At 37.7% G+C, this 25,075-nt stretch overlaps 1 protein-coding gene across 1 annotated transcript in view; it reads left to right on the forward strand.

Annotated features, from left to right (window-relative positions):
• The window catches only part of tmem132e (transmembrane protein 132E), a 142,800-nt gene that overhangs the window by 94,391 nt on the left and 23,334 nt on the right, over positions 1-25,075 (forward strand). Inside the window, exons 5-7 of the mRNA XM_007563873.2 lie at positions 107-250; positions 10,623-10,828; positions 20,406-20,685. Coding sequence (XP_007563935.1) covers positions 107-250; positions 10,623-10,828; positions 20,406-20,685 — 630 coding nt within the window. The remainder of the gene's footprint in view (positions 1-106; positions 251-10,622; positions 10,829-20,405; positions 20,686-25,075) is intronic.

Below are 25,075 nucleotides of genomic sequence, written 5' to 3' on the forward strand. Positions count from 1 at the left end.
ATTTTTAAATGTGGACTTCACCCACGCTGATGAATTATGGAGGAAAATCACTCCCTGCCTCACACTGTGTCATGAACGCCTGTTTTTTCCCCTTCTGTCCCTACAGGACACAGAGATAATCAACACGGCCATTCTGACCGGACGCACCGTGGCCATTCCCGTCAAAATGGTCTCCATAGAGATGAACGGAGCCGTTGCCGACGTCTCAGCCTTTGTGCAATGCAAGTCGTCTAATGAAGACATCATAAAGGTACGGTAAACCACATTTCCCCCATGCCTGTGTCTGGGAGATGTGATTCGGGGCAAATGTAATCCCTTTAGCCCTCCGCAGAACCACAGTCACATCATCAGGAAAGCATAAAAAAGACATTTCCAGCTGCCCCACATGTGTTTTTGATTTGATTCCTGCCTTGGATGCGATCAGGGGAGGTAGATATGATTCTATATATAAATTGATAACGAAACAAATGAACAGTAAAAGCTCCATTAGATGCTTTTAGAAGTGCCAAACCTGCAGAAACAGTTCCCACCAAGTTTCTAGTTGTTTCGACAGCAGCAGGAAAACAGTAAAACTCCACAATTATATACTTCAATTAAAATGATTGAAGTTGGAACTCAACAACTTGTAAGCCACATCTACAACAGCGCGTTCGGGCCATTATAGATAGAAAAAAAATGGAGTCCATTTATGCCAAAATGCCAAAAGATTCAAAAGTTGAAAATTTGCAAGAAAAAATGTTGACATTTTGAGATTAATCTCAGAAAATGTTGACAAAAACTTGGAAATTTACGAATTTGAAAAGTTCTGAAATACCGATGTTTTTTCTCAAAAATTTCTGAGATCTGAAAATTTCTGCATTGTTTCTAGCAAATTAATGACTTTCTAAAACTCAGAAATTTCCATGTTGTTTTCTAGAAATTTTTTGAGTTTAATCTCAGAATTTCTAAGTTTCTTGGCAGAAATGTAGACGTACAACAGCCCTAATACATAAGACGGTGCAATTGTTTTTACACTCCAGTCAACTACAGGCATAGCCAAAAGATTCAAAAGTTGAAAATTTGCAAGAAAAAATTGTGACACTTTGAGATTAATCTCAGGAAATGTCGACAAAAACTTGGAAATTTCAGAATTTGAAAAGTTCAGAAATACCTACAGCCGTAGTTGACAACTGTATAGGGAGCATTGATGTGTCATTGTGCTGTTTTACACTGGTGAGATTAATGATGTACGTTAAAACAGTCAGTAGTGCGAACACCAGCACTTTTGTTGGCTCCCATTTTCAGCTCTTTAAATTTCATCCTTTAAGACCTTTAGGCGACCTTTAAAAAAATTCAAAAACTGACAGAAATGGAGATGTTTGCTCAAATCTTTAAGTTTCAGCCTCAAATGCAGTTAGATTTTAATTTTGACTCTCCAGTGAGCTGTGGTCCCCACTTTGAAAAACACTGTCCTAAACCACAACCACCAGATTTTACTGTCATTATTTATTGAGCAAAAATTAGAACCAAATGAAAAAAAAAGCTGTGTGGAAAAACTAAGTGTACCTCTAAGCCCCCCTATCCACTGAAGCCCTGCTTATATGTGGTTCAATAGTCATACATTTTTCAATAAAATGCATCCAGATTATTTATGGAATATTTGTCCATTGGAGAACTTTTTCATAGTGCATATCTAATATATTCAAAAGAAAATGCAGCTTGGGAAGCTTAAATACCAAGATGCAATGCTACTTGACACACCATTGGCTGGCATTTGTAAAGCCACCAATCCAGAAGCATCATTTATTTCCTTGGCACAAATTGGCTGAACCGTCAAAAACAAAAGTAAATAAGACTATTTACTTACATGACCATACATGCTAGCATTTATGGTCTCTACTGTCCATATTACGATATCTTTGTTGTTTGAACTTTTAAAAAGGTAGTTTAGCTACTAATACATTTCAACTATTCGCAAGCGGCTGGAATCACTTTTACATAGTTTCTAGGCGTTCACAAGAATCTATGTAAAACTCTTGAATTTATTGATGGTATACTTTCTTTATGACTAATTTGTTAGTAAGTACCCATCAACAGGATGTTTTGAGTAGTGATGACGCACACAGAGCAGGTCAGACATAAAACTGCAGCTGCCAAGACATGCTCTTTTCCTCTGGATGTTCTGGCAGTTATTTTGCTTAAGCCACAATCAAAATAAAGCTTTTGACCTTGATACCCCTGAAGTAACTGCATTTTAAATGTAAGATTTCATTCAGCAAAAAAGAATAAACGCAAATCAGTGGGGGAAAAAAATCAAATATAATGAATAAGAATGATATTTTAAAACAGTCAAATTTGCATAAGAGATCTTATATGTTTATTTAGATTTAGGCCAAATATCTTTCATACATTTAATCACTCATAAATTTCAAGTGGCTGTTTAAATTATTGTAGAGTTGTGGAGTCACCATGGAGGAGCAGAACATGTGTGTTTCTGATCTGCATGTGTGTTTCAGAACCCAACATGTTTCCACACAAATTAACTGAATTACATATTATAATGTTTAACTAAATGCTAAATGCTGCCATTGTTGCTGCTGGTTGTTTTGGTAATCTGTGCAGCTTACTGCAGGACATCTCATAGCAACCATGTGTCGGTTCCTTCCTGCTGGGTTCATTCCAGCAGCTGCTGCTCCTCTTCTTTCTGCCTCTTTGTTTTACATTTTCACAACAATTGTACACCAATTTTCTTTTTTAAATGATTTTAATGACTGTTTGGAGCCAAAAGTAACAAAAATATGGATAAATAGCTCTTCCCCACAGCCAAACCATCTGCTTCTCCAAAACCATAAGATAGGCAGATGTGTTTATCGTTATTTTATATGTAACACCCTCAAAGCTGTCTTATCACAGTTTGGATGTGGGAATAACTGCTGCCAGGAACGAGAAATCCATTGATTTTCATTGAATGACAAATACATTTCTTTTTAAGCACAAGATAATGACCACTTCAGTCCATTTGAGCATATTGGAGAATCTGGGTTGATGTTTTCCAATCGATGTTGCACCCTAGTGATACATTTTCAAACTGTGGCTGTGGAAACTGATGTGGGGGGTTTTCACTTTGATTTAAGGGCAGTTTTTGTTCAGCTGGGGTTTAACCAATTCATCTTCTCAGAAGTGACTTGTTCAACTTGAAACAAAGAGGATCCACACCACAGACACAGAAGTGACAGTTGAAACTCTAATGGTCATTAAAACTGATATAAGGCAGAGAACGGCCATTCAAATGTCCAAATATGTTACATTTCAGAGTTTCAATGCATGGGACTTGAAACGTTACAGTCAGACAAATAATGCATCTGCAGTTTCCTCTCCTTTTTGGCAATTATGACTGCTTTTCCTTGTGTTTAGTGTTGATTTTTAAGAAATCAACACTAAACTAAGGAGACTAACGCTTCAGAAAGCAGTCATTTAGAGATGAAAATAAATCACAAACTACCTTTCTTGTTTGGTCTTGTTTGTTTGAGAGCATTTTGGTTCTGCATCACAATAACCTTGTTAAACAAGATTTTTCTGTCTTTTTTTTGTAGGTTGTACAATAAAATCTATTCAGTTTAGAAAAGAAAATGTAATTAACCCCAAACAAAACACATCCACTGAAGATTCTCTGGAGGTACAAACAAAAAGGAGCTGAAACCATATTTGTTCGTCTGAAAGAGTGTGTGCATAACTTTTAAAAACAAATCATCATTACCTTTAAATATAAGAGGAATTATAGTATACTGTGTTGTTTTTGTGAAGCTGATTCTGCTTTAAAAAGTCCAAACTTGCATGGTTATTTATCAGATACTGTATGGATACAAACAGCACCATCTCCTTATCATAGTAAAACCTATTTTTAACGTATGTTTCTGGATAAAAACATGCTTAAAGCATAACTCTGACGAATTAGGCTGCCTTTGAAGCTGCTTGTGAAGGCTTGTAACCACAGTAACTGCACTGACTCACTGGGGTTAGATGATTCTTCCAGGCTTTCACAAGTTTGTGCATTAGAGAGAGACTAGAAAATTTAGTTTTTCACATATCGTCTGCCTCATGTTTTTCAGTCAGGGCCGCAGTGACAGCTGCAACAAAAAAAAAGGTTGTTTTTAAGTCAACTCTCTGCCTTTACCAGAGAACCTGACAAGGAGCAAAAAAATAAATAAAAAATAAATCATTCCTTTTGAACCTGTTTCTGCTTTATCATGTCTCCAACTCCAGGATCGTATTTAAAGGTTTTGGGACAGTTTGAACACGGGAACATATATATATATATATATAAAAATGAAATACGAGCGAGCAGGAGGTCAGAATGTAATCAACTTTAAGTTGTCAGGCTCGTTACTGGCTTCCCCTAAGTGAAATCTTTACATTTTAGCCCACTCATTTCTTCCATTTCAAGAATAATGAATCTGTTCTCAGTGATAATCACATGGAGTCAGACTAATGAAAGCTCTCTCCATGGTCGAGCAGCTCCTGAAGGTCGACTCAGGCAGATTTTACAGACCGGGGCCATGACACCATTAGTTCTTATTGTGCTCTGTCTGCTCCTGCATATGTCCAGTGTATTCTCTTTCTTATCTACTGGACCAACTTCTCTTTGTACTCTTCGCATCTTGTACTAGAGTTTGCACCTGTTAATAACTTATATGCTTGGGAGAGAACAAATTAAATTATAAATGAGGGCCATGGCAGGATTTTGATCAATGTATCAACTGTATAGACTTGTGTCTTGAAGGTGGGGGTGTTGGTGCTTCGGTTGCCCTGCATTGTGTTGTCAATAGAAGAGAGCAGGTGTTGCAGGGGGATGGCTGGCCTCAGCACATCATTCATCATTTTTCATGATCCATTAAAGACAAGGCGGCGGGCCGTGTGATATTGAGTGGACTTGCTTCGACGATCCTGCCATTGAACATTCTCGGCTAATTTAAAATGAGCCCTTCAAGCCCAGGAAATACATGAGTCATGACAGTTCAATAAAACGACCCTCAGAATGGATAAAAGGGATTCTGGTGAGGCTGGAGAGACTGGGAACCAACCCATGAAAACTGCTGGGTACCTAAGGGGTTCCTGGAAATAACTTGCAGGGTGCCTGCTTGTTACTTCAATGAGTAACAATGCAGACCTCAATACAATGAGGTCTGCATTGTATTGTGATGTGACTTATTTTTCTGTAAGTACCCTGTGGCTATCCTATCCTATCCAATATGTACCCAAAGACAATCTTTCTAGTTCTCTGCTGGGATCATATGGGTAACCTGTAAGTTAACCAGCAAAACCCTTCAGGTACAATGTAAGTACCCTTAAAAAATCCTGTAGGTATTTCTATTAGTACCCCATAGGTAGCCTAAAAGTCTGTTAGTTACCCAGCAAGTTGTCAATGGGAATCCTGCAGGCATATACCCTATTGCAGTGTTTCTCAACCCTGGTCATCAAGGCACACTGCCCTGCATATTTTAGGTGTTTCCTTACTTCAGTCCAGGTGATTTCAATTGACAGGTGTTTGCTGAACTGTGAATCAGCTGAATCAGGTGTTTCACAGCAGGGAGACATCTAAAATGTACAGGGTATTGGGCCTTGAAAACCTGGTTGGGGAAACACTACCCTATAGGGTAACCTGTAAATACCCTGGAGATACTCTGAGGTAAAATGTAGGTACCTGGTAAGGTCTGGACTGCTTTCATTACAAAGGCCCTTAGCTCAAACACTTTAACAAAAACTACAACAGGCTTCCACTCTTAGTATAACCTTTTTTCAAACCTCTTGCTCTCATTTGGATATTTGCCAACCCACTGGCTGTTGTTTTTTTCCTTCAAACTTTGGGAGTAAAAATAGGTGGGAGGCTGTCATTTTTCTTTACTGTCGCTTTTATTTATTTAGTTCTTTCTTCTCTGGAAATAACTAAGCTACAGTGTGCATGTAGAGCCTGTAGCAGATAAGCCAGTTTTTGTGTGAGCGTGAACCTGTGTGTGTTCGTGCACGGCTGCTGTAGAAGGTGGAACGACCAAAGGGAAAAAAGCGTGACAGCGTTTCAGGGGGTAGGGAGGATTTGCTGGCCGTGGTGGACAACTCTGACCGTCCCCCACTGATCATTGTCTCCTATGGGGATGTGACTCACGTAACCCCATCTGAGGCCAGAGATAAGGCCCTGTGTCTGCACATCACATCACACGCCTGTGTTCATCCTGCATGACTTCAGTGCCCTGCATGTTTTTCTCCTCCATGTTAGTGTGACACATTTACCTTTGGTAGTACCATGAATTTAATGTGGACCGTAGTTCAAGATCTCAGATTAAGGCCATGTTTGTATTTAATAATTACTGTGAGAACTGGAGCACACTTGGACATTTACAATCTCTGGAATATAAAACTAATATGTCCTGATGGTGAAATACTTGCAGAGGTTAGAGGAAAAAAATTCGGGTAGCCTCATGAAGTGATGATTGTTCCTTATTACATCTAAACAAACAGCTTTTAAGTTCAAAGATCACCCAAACAATGGATAATTTAAATCATCAATAATATCATCAACAGGCTAATGGGGGCTGCTTCATTTAGCCAACCGAGCTAAATGAACTCGCTGACAGTGCCGCTCCTCAAGCAAACACATAATATTCATCACACAGAGAAAAAAAATGTCAAAACAACCACAAGACACAGTCCCTGCAGAGCTAACCATATGTCAGCTCTGTCTGCACCGAAACACATGCATTATCCCTAAATGACGACGTCATTTGTTAAAATGTCAGAGCAATTAATTTAGTTCAACATTTAATTTTAAAACAAAATCTGGGAGGATTTCTGTTGCACTGCAGTGTGAGTGAGTGCCAAACAGGATGGCTCCATTTTTAATTTTTTATTTATTTATTTTTTTACCTTTTTTTTGCTCTTGTTGTTTTACAAACAATAAAGACAATCAAAGTGGAGCATACTAAACACAAATACAAATGAGCCATAAATTACTAGGTGGTTTTGAACTTTTTCAGTGTTATAAGGACATTACATGTGCGGATCACTACAAGTTACAAAAAACAGAAGAAGATTTATTCAGTTTTCCACAAATTCAATGGGATATGATGCCACATGTAAGAAAACTATTACAGAACCACACTAAACAATCCTTTCAGTTCATTTAATGGCAGAATACTGGCATCACACTGCTGTTTCTGCAAGAAGTGAGTGAACTAACTTAAACCGCATCATCAGCGATGCTGTGTGAGAGCTCTCATTAGGGTAAATCACTGAAAGGACAGAAACTGCTGCCTTTATTTGGGAAATTAGTTCAGTTAATGTCACGGAATAAATGTGTGAAACACCCTTTGGTGTTTTCACCTTCACATTAACCCTACCGGTCCTCAATGTGGTGCTCCGAGATCAGCTACGGTTCTGACGCAGCGCTCCCACCATCCGTCTCCACCCAGGCAATCTGCCGGCCCCACGGAGGATGCCACAGAGCATTAGCGGCCGTGTGACGGCATGTGGTGGCTCAGAGTGTGAAAGCCCTCCTCAGCGAGCCCCCTCAGGACCACTGATACCCAGAGTTGCTAACAGCTTTTGACTTGCAATTAGCCAGCCAAGTTTATCAGCGGCTGTAGCTGCAGGAGCTGAAGGGCTCCTCTTCCTCTCCGGGAAGGTTTTTTTTTTTTTTCGGGCAGTTGGTGGGGACGCGTCAGGCTCATGCTGTCAGCACTCTGTACTATGATTAATCATAGCTGGCTGGGGGTCGTGTTGAGTTTTCTGTTTATCTTGTAGCTCTGATCATATATATCGGTAGTTCTTATCGTTTTTGCCACCTCAGAAAATACAGCTTCCAATTCCCACCATAATGAGAGAAATTTTAACAGTAGCTTATGGTTGGGACTTTTTATATAAAAAAAAATAAAAAAACACATATATTTACACATTTGCACTGGATGTTTGGTAAAAGGGGACCCGTTATGCAAAATTCAGATATTGTGCAATTTTGTAGTTTCATTTGGGTTTTTTGCTGCTAGAAACTGTCTAATCGATTAAAAAAAAATCAGCAGTCTTTGTAAAAAAAAACAGTCATTTTTTTAGGGTTTTTTTTTTTGTTGTTGTCTGGTGAGCTGTTTCAAAAACTTTGCTGGAAAAGAAAAGTGTTTTATTGTTGCCTTACCATCCAAGAACCACTTGCTGAATCGTGGTTGTGCAGGAGGCTCCACTTCTGCTTTCCAAAGATGTACAGTTCTCTAATTGTGCATCTGTTTGCAGCTAATTTCACTTCAAGTGTTGGGTTGGTGGAGGTGTGGCCAGCAGCAGTTTATCTGGATTCAAAGTGATAGAGCCTTAAACAGCTCATTCTGAAAGGAGTTCAAACTAGACAGAACTGACCAGACTAAAATCTGATTATCTAAGAATGATTTTGTGCAACTCTAACATCTTATTTCAAATATGTCACATTTTCTTGGAGAATACATGTTTTTTACAAAAAAGAACAAAAAACTGCATACATGCCAAGACAGGAAACTTTGCAGCACTATCTTTGGTAAGCAGTTGGAGCCTCCTATGTGAAATTTCATCCCTAAAGCAAAATAGAAATGCAATTGTAAAAGCCCTGAAAAGATCAAGACCCCAACTTTATATGGATTAAGTTTATCAACAGGCTATGAGACAGATTTGATTTTATAAGACCGCCATGATTGGTTAGCTTATAGATATTAAAGTCATATGTACGAAATTTGAAGTTTGTCTTTAAATTCAGTAAATAAATAAAAACTTGCATCAGCTGAACCGAAGAGAGGAACCCTGTCATCTTCCCAAGGCCTTCCACTCCAGCTGCGGTGTCTGCATGTGGGAAATTATATTACCCAGACCTCTTCCCAGTTATGATGAATCCCCAGCCCTGAGAAGACTGGCCAGGCCGACCTCCATTCGCCGCAGATTAGATCCTCTGATTACAATGCCAGCCACCTCCCAGCATCTGATAAATCTTTAGCAGGAACCCAAAAGCAAAGCCCTCCAGTTCCTCTGCAGTTAATAATTTACTGTTGGGGATAGAAGGGTGGGGGGGTATTTATTATAATTCAAATGAAGCTGTGGAGGATTTTCGATTTGATGGGAAATCTGAAAAATGGTTTAGAGTTAAATTTAGAAAAGTCGATATATTGAATTCATGCTCTCTGTGCCTCAAATGATATGCCATTACAGGAATGTGTCGTGAAAGGTGAAATGTGTGAATATGTTTATTTATGAGCAGGTCTAAGCAAAGTTCATCTTAAATGTCAGAAGAGTGACATGTTTGCCTAAGAGCTTCTTGTGGCGTATTACGTGTAATTGTTCATAGACGATTACGGCGACACGGTTCTGATGTCAGGGACTTGGTGTAAACGCCTAATTTGCTCTGCACAAGCTTAACAAACACTGAGGTTACTTGGAAGCACTAATTTGACTGTATAAAGGATGCAAATGAGATTAGAGAGGAACCCGCAGCCTGTAAGCATTTTTGTTTGCAGCAGTTGTTGTCGGCTTTGTTCTGCCGAGCCGAGGAAGCCTCCGGTTTCCTCACTGCGGCCCAACACAGCAGCTGATTTCCACCGATTCATTCCAGATTTTCCCTCAATGTTGGCAGGCTCCTGGAATGTCGTGTTGGTCAGAATATAAAAAGCTTCCAAACTTTTGGACCACAAGTAAAAAATACGATTTTGTTTTTTTTTTTAGTTTTGGGTTTGCAGAGGTCATTCAGAAAATAGACTTTTTTATAGTGTGTAAATCCTGTGAAGTCATCTTTTGTCTAAATATCTGGAAAATGTGCACAGTAATTGTGCTTTAATGATCTACAGTTACATTTAAAATGTAACATCTCATTAATTTTAACAACCCAATAAAGTCAAACTCATGGATCAATTGCACTTAAACTAACATTTTTCAAGAATGAAATTTTGTTTTGATAATCGTGACTTCAGCTAACTTACCATAGAAGATCAATAATAACATTTTATGTTCATGTTATGACTAACAACCATGTGGAAGACTTCTGATTTGATAGTAATAGAACAGACTGTCACTTATCAAGTGTTTTTAGTTTCTAGAGCAAATGTGTTGGTACACTTAAAGACTTCCCTCTTGTTGTTAAATGTAGCTTCCCAGTTAAGAAACAACAACCTTTTTGAGTTCTTTCTCACTTTTATTCACTATTCAATAATTATTACACCCATTTAGCATAAATACTGCCTTATATACAGCAAAACCCAAAATCTTACCAAGTATTTTTATCTGGTTTCTATTGCAAATACTGAAGTAAAGTTAAAATAAGGCAAAACTAAATGACATGTTAATGAATAAATGCAATTAAAGTAAACTCTGTTCCTAATCAAGCTACACAATATTGACCAATCCATACAGGAATAGAAAGTAAAAAGAAATCAAATCTTCATACCTCTGGAGTGCATCTGATTACTTTCAAGGGAAGCAAATGCATGTTCTGTTTCTGCCCAAACTTATTAAGTGTTCTACTGTGATTTGTAGCAGAAACTCCACGCTGTGCCGTACGTATCATCACAAATCTTTGAGATTCTCCCCCCGGGCCGATGTGACCATTACCATATAGATGGCCTCTGACGGCTGACCGTGATCTCTTCCAGGTCTCCATGAATTGCGACTATGTGTTCGTCAACGGCAAGGAGACGCGGGGCTCCATGAACGCCCGAGTCATCTTCAGCTACGAGCACCTGAGTGCGCCGCTGGAGCTCACCGTCTGGGTGCCCAAGCTCCCCCTGCAGGTGGAGCTCACCGACAACGCTCTGAGCTTCATCAAAGGCTGGAGGGTTCCCATTCTGCCTGACAGAAGGTGAGGCTGGGCTACACACATGCGCACACACACGCACTCGCTCACCGGTGAGAGTTCAGTCTCTTCCTTTTTCTCCAAGTTATGTTCCTGGGGTTCAGGGCACAAAACCTACTTTGGTAAAAGTTTAGTTTTCAGAGATGGATCCCCATTCATCCTATTCATGTCTTCTTTGAAAAATGAAAAATTGATAAATGTTAGTAGATGTCAAAACTTTCATACCATTGCATCATGTTGCATCTGGCCCTTTACATTCCTTTTACTTCCCTCTCGTTCTTTCTACTGACATTCTCTCTGTCTTTATCTGGTTGAATCCTAAATGCAGCTCTACTCATTCATATTTGTCAGTTTTATTCTCCATAAGTTTAAGAAAAATATACATTTCTGATTAAAATTCAATATTACAAGCCAATTTCTATCGTCTTATTAGAAGAGTTGAAACTAAAACTGCCCTAAAAAAAAAGAGGGCAGCTCAATTAGGGTCTTTTCACACCATTAGACTTGGTGTGACTGGGGACCAAAATTGCAACATTTGTTACATTCTCAGCCGCTGTAGTTTTCTTTCACACTGCAGTATGTCAAAAGATCCAAACTAATTGAAAAACCTGTTCCCCTCTCGCCTGCTGTGGCATTACTCCATGAACCACTGAAGGAACCGACATGAAAACCTCTGAAGAAGACATTGATTGCAGCTGAAAAAGACATGGAGTGGCATCAGGTTTTTGCAGTTGTAGGATTTCTCTTTAGTCTTTGGTAAAAGACCATGCGCCATTTCTCCGGCTGGCGCTAAACTCTCACATTTGTTTTGGTTATGTTTACCCAGAATGCCCTGCACTGTAGTCCACTTCCTTGCTTTTGGAGGGGTCTCTGGTCCGCTTGGCATTCACATACGCATTCAAACCGTACCAGAGTTCACTTCATGCATGTCTTATTTCAAGTGCACTAAGATATTTGCTCTAGGAAAACACTTGCAGCTTTAACTGCAGAGGTACTGGCACTCATTAGCCAGTACATAGAGTAAATACTGGCTAATGATAAATGTATTCCACATGTTTACAATTTTGTTTTCAATAATTTCTTTTTAAAAACAAGTGCAGCTTTACTTGCGCTTCACATTTATCTTCTACTTTGGGTTTTCTAGCACAAAAATCCATTGAAACTGTTCTTACTCTAAGAAAAGGGTGAAAGAGTTCAATGGGTTTAAGTACTTTAGCAGGGCACTGTATTATAGAGTGATTGTGGCAGTGAGAGTCCAATGAGCATGGACTTTTTTCCAGTCCAGGATAAAGTCAGGAGATAAAAACAGGACCCCTGGTGTCTTAATGCTTGTGGCTGCTCAGCAGGAAATGGCAGAGAAGGTTGAGGCGCCCCAGATAACACCAATATGGAGGAGAAACAATACAAAAAAGGCAGTCTGGACGGCAAAGTGACACCATACTTTGAAAGTTAAAGAATAAAGACTTTGGGCTTATTCAGACAAAAATAAATATTGCACAAAGATGACAGGATGAATGGCATTTAAAATAAAGCTGGAGGTTTGATTGTGAGCGAACTGAGGGAACAGCTCTTATTTCTCAAAGAAAAAACAGAAAAATAAAAGAACTTTCTGGATTTTGCCTCAAAATTTGAAGCAAAAGCATATTGACACCTGCAATCCGTGCTGTCCATCAGTCTCAATATTCTAACTTTCAAGCAATAGCTGCCAGCTGCCGTTGTCTGCAGAGCTTGTGCTGTTTATAATCTTTCTGAGAGGCTCATTTATTCTCTTTTTGCAGTGTCAGGGTTTCTGATGGCTACAAAGTGCTGCACGTACAAGTCTGTAACAAGATCAGCCAATCGATGTGGCAGTGAGTGATTATGAGTGGCGCTTAATTTGTGGCAAAAGCCCGAGCACGTAAAGACTTTGTGTGCACAAATGCAGCCTATTGACCACGCGGACAATGGCCTATATCTCCTTCCCTGTGACTTTGTCGTTTTTCCTATAAGTATCTGCAATATGAACAGTAGCTTTAGAAGGAGTGCTGCACTGAAGCAACAGTCTGTTTCAGTACTTTCATTTTCCAGCCACCTTTGAGTGAGAGGTACTTGGTACATCGCTAACAGCTGGTCTGTTGTTAGGCCAACTCTCAGCCAACGGTAGTTCAGTAGGAAGTTAACATAACATTCAGGTTTCTGACTGTTTAAAGTTAGAAGCACCCACAGATGCGAAACCCTCAACTGCAAACTCGACCACTGTAGAAGCTGTGCTTTCACTTAACCAGTGTATTAACATGCATTAAAACAGCCACTCTATTGATCCTTTGTAGCTACATCTAATACCTTTGAGACACCATGATGGACGTCAAAAATGAGGGATTGGATTTTTGAATGGAGTGACTGCGATTGTTTGCCCAAGTGTTTTTTGTCAGTATAGTCATGGTAAAAGTTCAACCTGTCAAGCTTCCCACTTTTTGGGGTGACATGGACGATTCTATAGTTTTGAAACATAGAAATTTGGTCCCATTTTAGCAAAAACTAAAACTCACTAATTGTGACCCAAGGAAGAGCAAATATCTGGATATTTATTTAGTAACTTCAGGAAGTACCTGGATATTAATTGTGCTACATAGGCAGGTTTGCTAAATTCTTCCTGCTTGTTTTCATGAGGAATTATGCAAGAAGTATATTATCCATGAAATGAGTTCTGAGTTTTAAATATAGTAACAAGTTGAGTTTTCAAAACCTCTCACAACTGACTCAATCAAGAAATGCAAAACCATATCAGAATGTGCTTCCAGTTAAACGACACGTCTCGCTAAGCTACAGCTCTTCTAGCTTAGGTGCCACATTAGTTCAGCTCTTACCTGTTGGATATTTTCCCCAAATGAATTTCAGTGTATAAACATCACTCAATTCACCTTTAAATATAGTAACAAGTTGGTACCTGCTGCATCAGACAACTGAAAAACAAAACACGGCACGTAACATGAAAGGACATGTCCAACACTGACGACAGAATATCACTGAAAACATGGAGGTTCCTGTGGGAAGGCCATTCTAGTCGACATCAATGGTTTCATAGTCTGAATGTGGCATCATCAAAAGTGACTGGCAGGCTTTGTGTGCAGTTTCTTTATGTGGCAGAGAAACCCACAGAAAAGTAAAGGGTACATGCTGGTAGTAAAATCAAATGACAGCATGCAGGAGAGAAAAGCTTCACCTGTGGTGAGAGGAAATCCCGTGGCTTAGCTGTGTGGCAATCAAAGCAGCCAAAAAAAATGCTTCACTAAAGGCTCCTGATTACTGCTGTCATGAAGGCAGTGAGGAAGTTGGTATGCACAGAAAATGACTTGGGAAAAACAGGCCTGGACTGCAGCTGCATCTTTGTCAAAAACTTTCGTGATGTGAAGGATATTGAGGCCAGATTATTCACAATTAGGTTTAAAGTAAAGTTTTATTTTGAGCAACATAATATCAGACTTAGTCTGATGTAAATGATACAGTGGACAACCACTGCACACAGTTTACTGTGACTCTGGTGTAATCTTTTTATGGTGGGTGAAAAATCTAAGTGATGGTTAAAATTTGCTGGAGATGTTAGCATACTAAAATTAGGATTAGCATGCTTTGTTGACTCAGGCCACTGTCGTTTTTGTCAGTTTTTGGTTATATAGAGTATTACTTCTGTAAACTATGTTTGCTATTTTAGAGGGCATTTTTTACTGAACTTTGCATCCTGGGTGGAACATTTTACCTACAGTTAAAATGCACTAAATTTAACTGGATGGCTGGGGTGATATTAGCATGCTTGTTTTTTTTGTTTTTGTTTGTTTGTTTGTTTGTTTTTTATCTATTTTAAATATAGTATGCAACCAATGTGAAAATTTACCTAAAACTTAAACCCAAACGCAATTAGTTATTGACTTTAGCTTTTGCATGCTCGTATAAGGCTCTGTGTATTTTTAGCCATTTGTAGTGATAGCTCACAAGCTGAGTAAACCAGTTTTGTGGTACGAAATTATATATTTTTAGTGATCAGTGAATTAAAAATGCTTTGTTTTTGAAAAATAACACATTGGAGATTAATACAGGAGTGTAATCTTATCTGAAAGACTCATAGAAGTCTTTGTCTGGACTCAGTTTTATTAACAAATGTCAAAATATCTTTAATTACTACACATTAATTCCCTCTGGATATTTTTTTTTAATATTGTTGCTCTGCAATATGTTTTCCAAGCAGCCAGGCTCATTTACAATTCCTTCATTTCTCTGACTGCACCGTAAACATGCTATTTGTATTCAGGGTTGGGTAGAAATGAAATTGGTCTGTTGACGTTCCCTGGCAGTGGCGATGGTAGCCATCCATGTTAGTTCTAATGCCCATATTAAACATTTTGTTCTGGAATTGTTTTTGGCTTCTCTGTTTGAAATATTTTAATAAATCAAAGAACCGTAATGTAGGACTGCATTCTTTATTAGGAACCTGACTTATAGTCTTCTACTCCTCCTCGGCCCATTTTCTCACATCTCAGGAAAGTGCAACACACATTCATCCTGAACAGCTTTCTGCGTTCTTTACACATTGCTACATCAGGTCTGCATCTTGGCCGTGTTGTTGGAAATAGGTTAAGATGAGTATGACACACACAGCCGCCTCGCAGCACCGTTTGCACTTGAGAGCATCATTTTGTGAGAGGAAGCGTTGCTGCTTTCCACCTGAGGCAAAGCATCTAATTGGACCAAAACAAGCAACTACCCGTAAAATCCCGGATAACAGATCGGAGGCTGGAAGACGTCGGAGCTCCGTGCACTTTGGATAACAAGCATGTGGTAATCATGTGCAAAAACAAAATATCTCAAATAGCTTCTGTACAGCAATGAAATCTTCCTGATTCTTGTTTTGCCGCAGGGTTCAGATAAGAAAAGAAAAAATTGTCCATCATTTCCAAGGAAAACTACCATGACACGTTATTCAGTTTGTTTTAATCATGAGTTTTGCAGCATTGATTGTTGAAACAGTTTGTATTCAAAAATTGTCCACGATTTTTAAAGAGAAATATCACAACATGTATAAGCCATACACATCTTGTCAATCTTGTCTTTTAACTTTTGTTTTTACTACTTCTAGCACAGCTACTAAACAAGATTATAATAGTTAACTAAAGCTAAAGAAGTAACAAAAACTGAACTTGAGAAAACATTTTCCTTAACTGAAATAAACAAAAATAGTAATTAATAGGAAAATTATAACTGGAGTTATACCATGCGTTTATAAAACTAGCTTTATAAATATATTCATTAGCCTTTCAAACTGATATGAATTCTGCACCTAAAAATTTATCAAAGTATGACAAAACTAAAATTACTTCTATAATTGATAAAAACTAAACATTTAATTTATAATAATTAAAAACTAGAAAACGCATTCTAAACTGGATTACACAAAGAAAAAGTCACAAAATAAGTTTAAACTATAATAAAAAATAAAATAAAACTATTATAACCCTGCTACTAAACTAGCAATAATAGAAAGTAAAATAGTTGCTTTTCAGGTTTTAGTGTCTGAAAACAGAGGTTTGAAACAACTATCAGCGTGATTAGCAAACTTTGACTATACCATAGAGGTCAAGTAACCCCAGCATCAACAATGGCACTAAATCAAGTTTGCCGTTTGGTACACTTTGGTCTTATTTATTTACAGTCATTATGATTTGCTATGATAAATTAGATGTGTATAAAAGCTTCAGAGGTAATTGTAAATAATTATAAGCTATAAGATAGAAAAAAGATATCCAAGATAATTTATTGGACTGTTTACTGACCCTAACTAACTTCTGTAGCTCATCATCACAATGACAGTCTGCAATAAAGAGAGTTATTGTCTTTTTATTCACGTCAATCTGGCTCCCATTTACTCATCCCGTCTGCTGTTTTCTTCAACATGAGTCACTCTGACCCCTTCGGACGGCCCAGGGTCTCCCGGCCTGGAGTGGGCCTTTGCTTCGGCGCAGCAGAATTGCTCACTGGCTGAGTTATCCAGCAAGATGCTCTAAAAAAGGAAAGGAAGTGTAATCGAATGAGCAACCCATGTGCACTGAAGCTGCAGCTCTGTGTTCTTGTATCAGAGATTCTAACAAGACCAGACAATATGTTTCCAGAGGAGGAAAGAAATCACCTTTTCAGGTGCACAGTCTGGAAGGCAAACTCTCAGTGACCTGAGTCAAGTTGGTAAACTCTTACACTAACTCTTATTTAGAATCTTTCTGCTGTACACTGCCTTGTTTTTCCATCCCTTGAACCTTTTTTTTTTCCATTTTGCCACCTTAGAGCTGCACATTGCAATGGGTTATATGTTGATTTATTGTGATAGGCAAACACAGTATACCACATAATTGTAAAGTGGAAAGAAATTGTTCAAATATTAAGCAAATAAACCCAAATGTGCAGCAGGCATATGCACTCAGACCCTCTGAGACGAGCTTCAGTGACCTTCATTGCCTTTTTCCTTTTACCATCGCAATCACATAGAAACTGTGATTATGTACTTCACAAAACCCAACCTCATATAAACAGTAAAATATTTTTATAGAAAACTATCCTAATCTTTTACACATTTATATTCCTCTCAGATGGAACAGCGTAACTCATGAGTGAACTCCGTCTAAAATTGATCGAATTACTTTCAAATCTACTTGAAGTCATTCCAAAACAGTTTCATACCCTGGTAGGCGTGCAGCATGTTGTAGGTCGGTCCAAAGTTCAGAATAAAAAGTTCTGTTGTACCTTGCACAATTATTTTCAGGCCATGATTGCACAACATTTTTATTTAAAATATGAATTACATCTAGATTTGTATTATTGATTTAAAATGAAAGACCTAAAGTGCAATCTATGAACTATTTTAATGCAATGTAATTTTTTTGTGTAATTGTTGGAGTCTGGCAACCTGATGTGGACCTTGTAGATTGCTGAAAACTTCCAAAACAGTCAACATTCCCTCTTTTGACTTAGGTCAAGGTAAAGCTGACTGACAAACAGGGGGACACAATTTGTAAGAAGTTATCATTACATTTCAAGAAAGAGTATAAAGATTTTGAAATCGAGATTTTTCTAAAACTACAGAATCTCTTTAATATATGAAACTGACAGCAGTGGCCACACGTCTGCTAATGCTCTAGTAGTGGAACTAATTTTTTATTTAGCTCTTCAGCACTTTTGCTAACTTTGAACATGCTTATTGTACTTACCTTCCCCTTAATGAATGTTTCCACTACTTTACTTGGCTTTTTTTGTAAACCTACAGTTGAATTAAGTTCAACACCTGTGTTGAAGTTTTGGTTTTCGAATGTTAATAAATCTTTAAGTAGTTACACATTCATATTCCTGCTCGAATTTTGAAAATGGTAAAGAATGTTTATGCAACGAAGTTTTTTCCACCAAAACTTTATTTCAAACAAGAAACATACAGGCACAAAATAAAACCTGGACAATAGAGGATAAGATATGAATATAAATACAAAATCTAAGGGAATTGTTGAACATGTAAATTATAATGTCAAAATTAAGTTGGTGCCCAAAGGTTGTTTTCTTTCAAGGGCAGATATAATTTGAATTGAAGTTAGCATTTACCATTAGCTTCCACTAAATACTGTAGTGTCTTAGCATAGCTAATGTTTATGATTAATCCTTTAGGGTCAGAGCAGCTAACTGTTTAGTTAGTGGTGTCCACCACTGGGAACTGGCCAATGTGTAGCTGTGTTCTAGGTCATTTTTTTCAGTGCTAATTTATTACATAAAATGTCAGTTTTTTTGGGGGGAAAAAATGTAATAAAAACGTTAGTATTTGGACAAATATCTTCTTTTAAGCTATTTTTAAGTATGGATCTCCCTCTCATCCAGACTGTATTGGTGTACCTCAAGGCTCTGTTTTTGGTCTCTGCTAGTTTTAATGTATGCATTGCCCTGTTGGCATATTATAGATAGATATCATTGTGATGCAGATGACATTCAGTACCTAGATAATGTTGAAGAGTAAATGACAGACAGTTTTGTTCTATAGATAATTATCTATATCTATAATTATCTATAACTAAGGAGACAACTTGGGCCTCTTTGTTCTTCTGGCATAATTTTTGATTCTGGTTTTACTTCGGACGTACATACCAAATCTGTTTGATCCTGTTGTAATAATCTGAGAAATATTACCATACTAATCTCTATTGTCTCATGTCCTGAACTGGAAAAAAGTATTCATGCTCTTGTGAAGGACTTTATGACTATAAGGTACTCTATAAGTAACATTCTATATAAATACTTAACTTTCTGAAATTTATGGATATGGATTTATTTAAGATATTGTGCTCTAATATTTCAAAATGGTTTTGAACAGCAGTTTTCCAGGCTTCTGGCAGTTTGACAGAAAAAAATATTTTAAATATATATTTTAGGGATTTTCGACTCTTTCAAAATGGTTACTTTTCATCTTTTGACAACTTGCCTGTATGGATTTGACAAAACCCTGGGGTAATAAATAAATGGATTGACAAAGTGTGACGAGGCAACCTATTTAGAGTCTTTGGAGTCGTTTTGTTTTCAGTGCAGTCTTTTGAAAGCAGCACTTTTTAAGGCAGACCTGGCAGATTGTGCAGCCTGTTGAGGGATGTTGGGTAATTCATACATTTTGATGTCGAGCAGATTTCACTTAGTGCGGGATGCACCTGGCATGCCTGACCTCGCTGCCCAAGGCTCCTGTGATTAAAAACGGGCATCCATCCAGAACCCTGCTTTGAGGTGATTAGCGGGTTTTTTTCTGCTGCCTTGGAGGACTTTGCCCTCATCGCCGTGAGAACGGAGAGATTGATTGATTTGTTCGGAGAGGTGCCAAGATTCTTCCCAGTATTATGATGTGAAATCATACTGTTATTGGAGGCCCTGAAGAACAGAAGGATCATGTCGCAAAGTAGACGTGGTGCTCGGGATAAGTCAGTGAGATTCTACTGGTTTTAAATAAGAGATGATGGAAATTAAAATTTTCTTCATAAATTTCTGACAAGTTCTGACATATTTCTTAGACCTTTAAAATCGTCCAATTCTAACAAGATTTCATGAGTACTCACCAGAAGTTGTACTCTTTAAAGGTGACCTACTGTGTTTCCTTGATCAGGTTACGTCTGTGGATGATGCAAAACATGTTCATTAAATGTTTACCACAAAATAAATTTTAGGTAATGAAATTTTAGTCTGCTCAGTTCTGCCTTGTACTGAGCTTCTTTCAGAATGTGCTGTTTTAGGGCCTCTTGTCACTTTCTATTTGCTTATATTTAGCACTTTAAATGGAGTAGCTTCTTAACAAATAAGCAATTTGTAATTGGGGATCAATAAAGTATATTCTGTTCTAAAATAGTGCTGGACCTCAGCTTGGGTTGCTAGGTAACAGGCTAGGCTTTGCGGAGCAATGTGTAAAGTTTCATCCTGAAGGCTTTTGAAACGAATCAATGTTTTTTTAAGCACTTGGGCTGTTTATAGAACATTAAAGACACACATTTTGCGTAACAGGTATCCTCTGATACATATTTGGGTGTTTTTCTTCTCTCTGTCCAAGGAGCACTAGGGACAGCGAAGCAGATGATGATGACGACGACCGGCGAACGAATCGCGGCTGCGCACTCCAGTACCAGCGGGCCATGGTCAAAGTGCTGACCCAGTTCCACACCACTTCTACGGAGGGAACGGATCAAGTCATCACAATGCTGGGGCCAGACTGGCAGGTGGATGTCACAGACCTCGTCCAGGACTCCCTGAAGGTGGTCGACCCAAAGATCGCAGAGCTGGTGGACAGGACGATTCTTGTGGGCCTGGAACTGGGCTCCACTGTGCTGAAGGTGAACCAACTCATACATTAGTGACGAATGCAGCTTTATTGTTAACTAAAACCAATTAAACCTGCAGTATTTATAAAATATATTCCTTTACGAGCTCTTCTGCCTGCTCTCAGTGCTAACTTTAAACAATGAATGAGAGTTAGAAGGCGGGTCTTAGTGCTGTCAATCACCCTCTGTGTGGCGCTGCTTATCTAATTCACAAACTATCACCTTAACCTATTCAATTGAGGGTGGCTGAGGTTTAGATTTTCTTCTTCTGCGATCTTGTCGATGCGTCCTTAATGTGATCCTGGAGTAATTTTGGTAGACTGGCCTCTTCTGGGAATGTTCATTATTATTTCATGTTTTCTCCATTTGTGAATAATTTCTCTCTGTGGTTTGCTGGATTCCAAAAGCCTTAGAAATGGCTTTGTAGCCCCTTTTCAGACTAATAACTGTCAATTACTGGATATTTATTGGTTCTTGAGGTGGTGTGTTGCTTTTGTTCTGAATTTCTTTTTGGGTTTTTTTTGGGGGGGGGTTATGTTTTTGCCTACTTCATGATTTGAGATACGCTTTATTTAAGTGATTTCTTGGTTGTACACGACTGATAGTCATCAGGTCAGTGTGTGGATACTGAAAATGAACATGTGGCAGGTAAATTACGACTGAACATGGAGGATAACTATATTTTCACACCAAGCTAGTTTGGATATTTTTTAATTTAAATTTAAATTTAAATTTAAATGATATTATCATTTGAAATTTGCTTTTTTGCACTTACCGTTTGATTTTTATAAAATGTTTTTTTTTTAATAATCTGAAACATTGAACTAATCATCTTGTAGAGAGGCAATGCTTTTGCACAACACTGCATGCTCTGGTGGCTTTGAAGGGAAACCTCACAGCACTTTTCTGCATAATGAGGATAAAGTAAAATTAATGCATGCACCTTGATGTGATGCAAGGAAAAGGAAGTGGAAATCTTTAAATGCTTTTTAAGAAAGTCCCCAGTGAAAAGGGCTGCATTAGATAGATGGAAAACAAAACACTTAAAGACTCTGTCCTCTAAGTCCCCCTTAATGACATAAGTGATATCACTTAATGCTAGTTCAGCATCTATGTCTTTGAACATGAATGAAAACTGGAGATCCTTTGAATATTCTAGCCTTACATAATTTAAGTTTGATTATTATTAAAGGGGGCATATTATGCAAAATTCACATTTTGCATTTTTTTTTTTCTTCCATTTGGGTCTCTACTGCTTCTAAACAGAGACTAAGCACTTAACGAAAACATGAGTTAATGTTTTTTAATGTCTGGAAAACAAGACTGGGGGTTTGTTGTTGACTTGTCATCCAGAAGCCACTTGCTGCACTTTTGTTAGTTGTGTTGGAGGCTCCACTTCTGCTTTTCAAAGATGTATGGTTATACAATTGCACATCTGTTTGCAGCCATTTTCAACAACTTACTGGGATTTAAAGTGACAAGAAGCCCTAAATTGGTTCATTCTGACAGGAGTTCATCATAGACAGAACTGACCAGATTAAAATCTCATTGTCCAAGAATGATTTTGTGCAAAATAATCAATACATAATAAACATATTTTGTGTAACCCATAGACCTATCCTATATAAAATTTAAGGGTTTGTTAACCTCATACTTGGAGCAAAAATAAATTCCAGCTTAGTTTGTGGTTCTGGTTATCATCTTAATATTGAAAAACCTGCATAGTTAGTGATATTTTAGGACAAAGTGGCATAACAATAGATCAAACTGAACAACATTAGCAAACCGTGAGAGCTGTTTTGAAAAACAGCAACATTTTAGTCAAACTGCACAAAGCAAGAGCTCCTTAAATGTTTGTGATAATCCCTCATTATTGAGAGAGTCTCACACACAAACTACATCAGCTGCTGAAGACAGGCGATAAGCTGTGATGGATGGTTGCAACACATACTTTGGGAGGTAATTATAGTATTCATCTTTGTTTTCTCTGCTTTCCTTAGAACCGTTGTTTGATTGCTTGTTTTCTTGTCTTGTTGTGCCATCCTCCCTAATCTCAGCAACTAATTTGATGACATTGGTGTTGAAACTAAAGCTAGTTATAATAGTATCAAGAAGAAAAAATACATTTTCATAATTTTCTGTTCTTTCTCCACATCTAATCTGTTTATATTATGAAACCGAAGCCTGGCCCCTGTAAGCACGCTCTGCTGCTCCCCTGCATGTTAATGCTCCAGGTTCAGAGGTCCCTATAAAGGAAGCAGCAGAAGTTATTAAGCCAAGGCTGTGATTTACAGGTGCTTCAGCGGCCATTTATGGGGACAGAGATAGGTAGCGGTTGGTGAGAGTTTTGATCACCCTGAAAGATCACGGTTTTAGCCTGTCGAGGCAGAGAATTGTTGCCTGATGGATGCATTCCATCAAAGCAAAATAGGGAGAAAAGATGTGCCACTAATCCATCACTTTAAATGAGCAATAGCTTGTTTATACTATGTTGAAGGGTATATAAATAATTACGCATCAGTTGAACACCTGATGGTAAAACCTGCCTTGCCGACTCAATTTTGACCCAATAAATCGTCCAAATAAGATGTCAAGAAATCATTGCCTGCTCCAAATATCTTTGAAGGATTTTCAGCTCACAAATTTTCTGCTGTTTTGTTTATCCAGTCAGGTTTCACTTAATCATTTTTTTTTGTCTTAGCCCAAAAAAATGAAAGTCTTCAAAGACTTTTAAAGGCTTTTAAAAAGTCTTTAAAAGTAAAACTTTTAAAGATGTCTTGCTGTCCTGATGTTCCCTCTCTCTGAGCATTGGTTTATGAGAAATTAAACCAGGAAAGGTTTGTTCTTAAGTGTGGACATTAACACTAAAAGTAGGGCTGACATAAATGTTGAGAATTTAAAATCTACAGTGGCCCCCTGCCTATTTGTGCCTCAGTATTTTTTGTGGATAGTAAGTCCAAATTAATTGTAGAAAATTTGCCTCTTGACCTATTGTTTTCTGCAGCGCATATATAAAATATTGTAAAGAAAATTTGGCTTGGGAATCTCAAATACCTAGATGCATTGCTGCTTGACTCACTTTTGGCTAGCAATTGGAAAGCAGCCAATCCACAAGTGCCATTTATTTTCCTTTCTGCTGATTGGCTGTGCCCCTAAGAGTGGAGATATGGAAAATTGTAGTTCTTAGGTTTTGTTATAGTGCTAAGACATCATATTGGGGTTTAAACTATTAAAATTATAAGTTGTAGGGTTCTCACATATTAGTGGATGATTAACTATTTGCAGACAGCTGTGGTTTGCTGAGGGTCAACTGTTTACACAGCCAATTTAATTTGAACTGATGAGGTGGAGCTCAGGCTAAGATAAAGATTAATAGTTGTATGATCATAAAGTTCTGCCTAAATGAAAGGAAAAAAAACTGATGATGAGATAAACTTGGACTTTTTGCATTTATATTATAAATTAATAAGTCAGCCTGCTAATATTAGCAACAAAGTTACAATGGAGCTCAGATAGTGATAAATATTAATAGTTATATGATGCAGAGTGAAAGTAAAACCTGATGACACGGCATTCATTTTTGGTCAACACAGGAGGCAAATATGAGTTTATACTTTTATTGCTTATATTAAAGTAAGCAATACTTTTATGCTTGCTTTTATGTAAGCATAAAGTTAGCAAAGTAATATTAATTTAATCAATAAATTAACTAACTTAATTTATTTAATGTATTGATTAAATTAATTAAGTTTATTCTGAAATAAACTTTGTATGCGACATACATTTTACTGTCAGTAACCCAACACCAGATGTTTATCTCCCAAAGAAACACATTTGAAAGAAGAACCTACAAACACTTAAGATCCTTCAAGAATAATACAACAAATAAAATTAAGCACAGTGTCTGTGGTGTCACGGTTGGATGTCTGTCCACATTAATTCAGACATAAGTCAGAGTTCCCAGCAGGACGATAATCCATTATAGCTAAATAAAACGATCAGTGGCCACTCTCACAAAATTAAGAATCCAGCTGCTCTAAACTTCTCCTTTCATTCCTGTTTTTTATTTCCTGACTGGCAGGCCACCGAAAGATGTCTTGCCACTTAAATGCATTAGAAAATGTATTTTATTAAAGGTTTATGTATATGTGAACTGTAAAGCATTTTTTTCTCTAAACAAAAGTGAAAAAATCTAAAGAATAGTCTTGTATTCATTTGAGGATCAAACGTGGGTTCTGAGCTGTCTGAGAAGTTTTGATATGAAGTTGTGAAGCATGTCAGACACCTGAAATCAATTCATTTCAAATGGCAAATCAGATGAAGAAAAAAGTGGCAGAATCTTTGCATCATTTCACATATATGAAAAAGTTTAAATCAATCAATCAATCAAATTTTATTTGTG

The sequence above is a fragment of the Poecilia formosa genome, unplaced genomic scaffold, assembly GCF_000485575.1.
Source record: "Poecilia formosa unplaced genomic scaffold, Poecilia_formosa-5.1.2 Scaffold152, whole genome shotgun sequence".
Classification (NCBI taxonomy): Eukaryota; Metazoa; Chordata; class Actinopteri; order Cyprinodontiformes; family Poeciliidae; genus Poecilia; species Poecilia formosa.